This window comes from Mizuhopecten yessoensis, unplaced genomic scaffold (genome assembly GCF_002113885.1).
Source record: "Mizuhopecten yessoensis strain PY_sf001 unplaced genomic scaffold, ASM211388v2 scaffold10073, whole genome shotgun sequence".
In the NCBI taxonomy this organism is placed as follows: Eukaryota; Metazoa; Mollusca; class Bivalvia; order Pectinida; family Pectinidae; genus Mizuhopecten; species Mizuhopecten yessoensis.
In genome coordinates, this window is record NW_018408365.1 from 392,943 (window position 1) to 399,010 (window position 6,068).

The following is a 6,068-nucleotide window of genomic DNA, read 5'->3' on the forward strand; positions in this document are numbered from 1 at the left end:
CCTACCACCAGTACATGATGGCAAGGTTCGACCTCCCACCATTAACCATTGGTAAAGAATCGACCTACCACCAGTACATGATGGCAAGGTTCGACCTCCAAACATTAACCATTGGTAGAGATTCGACCTACCACCAGTTCACGATGGCAAGGTTCGACCTCCCACCATTAAACATTTGTAGAGATTCGACCTACCAACAGTTCACGATGGCAAGGTTCGATCTCCCACCATTAAACATTGGTAAAGATTCGACCTACCACCAGTACACGATGGCAAGGCTCGACCTGCCGCCATTAACCATTGGTAAAGTACAATATAGAAAAGTTCGACCTCCCACCATTAAACATTTGTAGAGATTCGACCTACCAACAGTTCACGATGGCAAGGTTCGATCTCCCACCATTAAACATTGGTAAAGAACCGATCCGCAAACAGTACACGATGGCAAGGTTCGACCTCTCACCATTAAACATTGGTAAAGATTCGCCCTACCACAAGTACATGATGGCAAGGTTCGACCTCCCACCATTAACCATTGGTAAAGAATCGACCTACCACCAGTACACGATGGCAAGGCTCAACCTCCAATCATAAACCATTGGTAAAGAATCGACCTACCACCAGTTCACGATGGCAAGGTTCGACCTCCCATCATTAACCATTGGTAAAGAATCGACCTACCACCAGTACACGATGGCAAGGTTGGACCTGCCGCCATTAACCATTGGTGAAGAATCGACCTACCACCAGTACACGATGGCAAGGTCCGACCTGCCGCCATTAACCATTGGTAAAGAATCGACCTGCCACCAGTACACGATGGCAAGGCTCGACCTGCCGCCATTAACCATTGGTAAAGAATCTAACTACCACCAGTACACGATGGCAAGGCTCGACCTGCCGCCATTAACCATTGGTGAAGAATCGACCTACCACCAGTACAAATGGTAAATGTTCGACCAACTGCCAAAGGTAAGATATTGGTTTATGTTGTTTTTGAGTTACATTTTGGAATGTAACCGTTGAATAATTTCATCTTGTATAATCTCAAAACATCATCGCTTCAGTAAATAAATAAATAAAAGGCAAATATAATACACACGTGACTACACCAATGTCAAAAGTTACAGCTAACACATTTACAAAACCAATAAAAAGCCATTGTATATAAAGGGATAGTCACTTAACAGGAATTCCCCCTTCTAACTTCTATAATGTTCCTGAAAATATTTTAAGTTCATGACTGCCGAAAGTTAAAAATTGTGTTTAAAAATATTCTTGTTGTGAATATCCTTCTATATATGGCTGGTTACAATATACACTGTATCAAAACAAAATACACTGTATCAAAACAAAATACACTGTATCAAAACAATATACACTGTCTCAAAACAATATACACTGTATCAAATCAATATACACTGTATCAAAACAAAATACACAAATAAATTATTCGGTCAACTGTACATATATCAGAAAAAGAAACCGCCGAAAAACCAAGAAGACAATGTGTAGGCCACAAACACTGAGGAATCCAGGGCGTCCTGGTAGATAACACAAAGTGAAATACTCACCCCTCCCTGTGCTATGTTCCTTGTAACACAAAATACTCACCCCTCCCCTGGCTGTGTCATGGGTCGATGAATTTTCAAAATTTACATCGGAAGTAATTCTGGCCTAAGGCGACGACAAAGCATTAAGCTAAGATTACTTCCCACGTGAACCTTGTATCTGACCAATCCGAGGAGCTGGCGACCATCTCTATTGTTTATAGGGTAGGTGTCTTAGGCTCAGAGCTCTAGACTGTAAACACACGTGCGAGGGGGGTCTACACAACGCTGAACAGAGGCAGCCAAACGAAAACAAACGGTAAATAAAAATAAGCAGATCTGTTCGTTTGAACCTATCCTTGAAACCTATAAATGTGCCTTGTGCAACACAAATACAAATGGGAATGCGTTAATAACCATGTTTTGTAAATATTTGGAAACATCGGGAGGTAATGTAAACCCGCACTGAGACCAGAACATGGTGGTAAGAGTCTTCTACACTAGGTCCTGACGCATACACGCTTTTACTGAGCCTACCTCTCAAGCCATCAATTGCATTTAATTGTAAAATCAAACATGGTTGCTCTTGACAGAGCAAGCATTGCATTGTATAAATTGGCGGTCCGTAGTCAACAAACTGAAGAGGAATACGCCTTAGAAATGTGTAAGGCAGATGAGAAAAACTTAATGGTGATGATGCCTATAAAACCAGATTCCATTTCCACGTGCATGTTTAATCAGTACTCACTTAATGCAGGCTGTCGATCATGTTCTTCGTTAGCTCATCGATTAGCGATGTTGATCACATACATACGTGTAGTACCTGGGTACTTATTCAGAACCTCTGCCATTACTATATTGAAACTTTAATTCTAACAGGAAATAATTTACCGTTAGTACATGCAAAATGAGTTGCATTAACCCTGATGTAAATCATGTGACCGGTCATTCGACACCATGTGATGTACATCTCATGATGTTCTTCAGGCCAATGACCTACGTCACCCGCAAGTTACAGGAAACACGTCTTCGTCACACGAAACACGCGATTCTCCAGGTTTTATATGCAACTACATGTACGTAGGTCTGCTTTGATATATGATACAAAGACTTGAGGCTGTTGTTCGACGGTACCCCTTCCGAGAAACATTGCTTGTTTTCCCCCACTGCTGCTTGTAATTGTAAGAGGGGACTAAAGTGCCCCATATCCCCTTGCAGAAACGGGGGTTTCTTCAATGTCTTCTGCTTAGAGGGCATTGACGAAATTAAACTGTATCAGCTTCCCCCATTGAAACACTAGCGATCATTACTTAAAGGTTCCTCATTAACCTACTCTCTCATTTCGGTCGTGTCTCCCTAGTTACCCCAGATTCTACCAAGGTTCTTCAATACAAGATTACTATTCTCTGTCTTACGGTCAGTATTAAGGGTAAGCTTGACTGAGTTATGTGCTATATGCACGGTATTTATGTGAGATACCACACTCAAAAGGCATCAGATCCACGCTATCGCAAGGAGGCAAATATACCTATACTACCTCCAGCACAATCACACACGTGCACGCATACATTACACGCATTGTGGCATCCCCTAAATGACCTTAGCGATTAATGTGACCTCGTCAGCAGATGGACCTGAGTGAGAATTTGTTTTTACCTATCCTGATGTATAGAGATGAATATTAGACGTTTTGATGTTTAGATTAACAAATGGTACTGATATTTACCCTTTTCTCCCCCAACACCAACCTCTTTTATCTACGTTCAGCTATCCCGATTGTCTTCTCACAGCCTTGACTATTATTTTACCTTTACAATAATATACAATTATAATTAATTTTATAGAACTCCCTTAACGTGCCTTGGCGAGTTGTACATTGTATAAACGAGTCATACATCGTTGTAATTGATCATTGTAGGAATAAAATATTGATGCAGGTAGACAAGCTACCGAATAACAAATACAGACGGGATAGGGGCAGGTAGAAAAGCTTCCGAGTGGACAGATATAGACGGGGTAGAGACAGGTAGAAAAGCTTCCGAGTGGACAGATATAGACGGGGTAGAGACAGGTAGAAAAGCTTCCGAGTGGACAGATATAGACGGGGTAGAGACAGGTAGAAAAGCTTCCGAGTGGACAGATATAGACGGGGTAGAGACAGGTAGAAAAGCTTCCGAGTGGACAGATATAGACGGGGTAGAGACAGGTAGAAAAGCTTCCGAGTGGACAGATATAGACGGGGTAGAGACAGGTAGAAAAGCTTCCGNTAAGTGGTCAGATATAGACGGGGTAGAGACAGGTAAAAAAGCTACAAAGTGGACAGATTTAAACAGGGTAGAAACAGGTAGAAAAGCTACAAAGTTGTCAGATATAGACGGGGTAGAGACAGGTAGAAAAGCTACAAAGTGGTCAGATATAGACGGGGTAGAGACAGGTAGAAAAGCTACAAAGTGGTCAGATATAGACGGAGTAGAGACAGGTAGAAAAGCTACAAAGTGGACAGATATAGACGGGGTAGAGGCAAATAGAAAAGCTACAAAGTGGACAGATTTAAACAGGGTAGAGACAGGTAGAAAAGCTACCGAGTTGACAGATATAGACGGGGTACAGACAGGTGGAAAAGCTTCAATGTGGTCAGATATAGACGGGGTAGAGGCAGGTAGAAAAGCTACAATGTGGTCAGATATAGACGGGGTAGAGGCAGGTAGAAAAGCTACCGAGTTGACAGATATAGACGGGGTAGAGGCAGGCAGAAAAGCTACAATGTGGTCAGATATAGACGGGGTAGAGGCAGGTAATAAAGCTACCGAGTTGACAGATATAGACGGGGTAGAGACAGGTAGAAAAGCTACCGATTGGACAGATATAGATAGGGTAGAGGCAGGTAGCAAAGCTACAAAGTGGTCAGATATAGACGGGGTAGAGGCAGTTAGCAAAGCTACAAAGTGGACAGATATAGACGGGGAAGAGGCAGGTAGAAAAGCTTCTGAGTTGACAGATATAGACGGGGTAGAGGCAGGTAGAAAAGCTACAAAATGGACAGATATAGACGGGGTAGGGGCAGGTAGTTTATAGTGACCTCAGATTATGTCGTAAAATATGTTGCATACCGAAATCACCATATATCGTCAATATGTTTTGTACCGACATCAAATTATTTTGTTAATATTTTTTATTCCGACCTCAGAATATAATCAGAATACGTAGCCAAATGCGTTTTATTACCGACCTCGGAATATGTCGTAAAAGTGGTTGAAGTTGATATATCCATTTGTTTACTCTTTGTAACTAGAGCTTCCGCAACTGTATATACGCTGTATGATTCAAGTGGCAATGATATCTTACTCCCGCCGTTATCCATCACTCGGTCTCACGTGCTCTATAATTTGCCCGGAAAATACTCCTAGGATTTCGGTTAATTCACGTTTACCCCATACTCGGACACAATTGGGTAATCTTGCCATTGTCTTGTTTTTGTTTCAAGCAACTAATGCCATATGTTATGTAACTGTGAGTGACTTGGAAAGCCAGAGGATAGTAATATACATTATACAGAAATGTAGTAAATGTGCTAGTGTTTCACATACTTATCATTTAATACAAGGGTATTCATAATTCAGTTTGCAACAGTGTGCTGATTAACCAAGCACGCGTACTGGTGTCACTATAAATGTTATAAGCGGACGGCGATTCCATTGAAGTAACAGACATGTAAACATGCCAAACATTGTTATTGGCTTCAAGTGATCACCCCTTGTATGTTGTCACTAAGACATATATACATGTATGTTGTCACTAAGACATATATACATGTATGGTAACGTATGAGACGGATACCAAGTACATGTATAAAGTCGATATATTATAACAGGTTTATAATGACTGATGTCTTTCTATTTCCTCCACTGAGTTACATAGTATCATCCAACCCCTTCTCCGGTTTTATAAAATGATTCTCTGTATAATGATTCCTAGCAATGCTAGTGAAACCTTCCCACACACCAATCAAAGCCGTGCGCCGCCAAAGGCAGTTACAGTTGTAGATTGATCGTATTCTTGACCGACTGCGACATGGTGGTAATTGAAAGAAAATGATATAACACATAGGCAAGTGGTTGCATTAGTAGGGAAACGACATTCGGTAAATACTGAAACGTGAGCACGTGAGAAAAGGCCCCCGCATTTAGATAATACAACACTGTATAAGTACCCATGACTTACATCACAGATATGCGGAGGAAAACCCCTAGGAACCATGTCCCTGTGTATACCCCAACTATCACTCACTTACACATAAAATGGTACACAGTCAATGGACAGAACTTTTATAATCGTGTTCGGTCAAATTTTACCTTTTATCCGTTACTTAGGCCGCTACAAATGGACACAGAATCTATACTAGTAATTTCTTATTACACTCATGCGTTTATTTTAGACGTCTCTACAACTTCTCGGCCAACCAACCTCGAACTGAATAGCACCAACATCAATGACCACATACAAATGTATAAGTAAATA

The 6,068-nt window shown here is 41.3% G+C and overlaps 1 protein-coding gene across 1 annotated transcript in view; it reads right to left on the minus strand.

The window, feature by feature from the left end:
* Window positions 1-1,683, minus strand: part of LOC110459469 (neuronal acetylcholine receptor subunit alpha-5-like) — a 55,106-nt gene extending 53,423 nt beyond the window's left edge. Inside the window, exon 1 of the mRNA XM_021511744.1 lies at window positions 1,615-1,683. Within this exon, the coding sequence (XP_021367419.1) occupies window positions 1,615-1,634 (20 nt within the window). The 5' untranslated portion in view covers window positions 1,635-1,683. The remainder of the gene's footprint in view (window positions 1-1,614) is intronic.
* Between the last annotated feature and the right edge of the window lie 4,385 nt (window positions 1,684-6,068).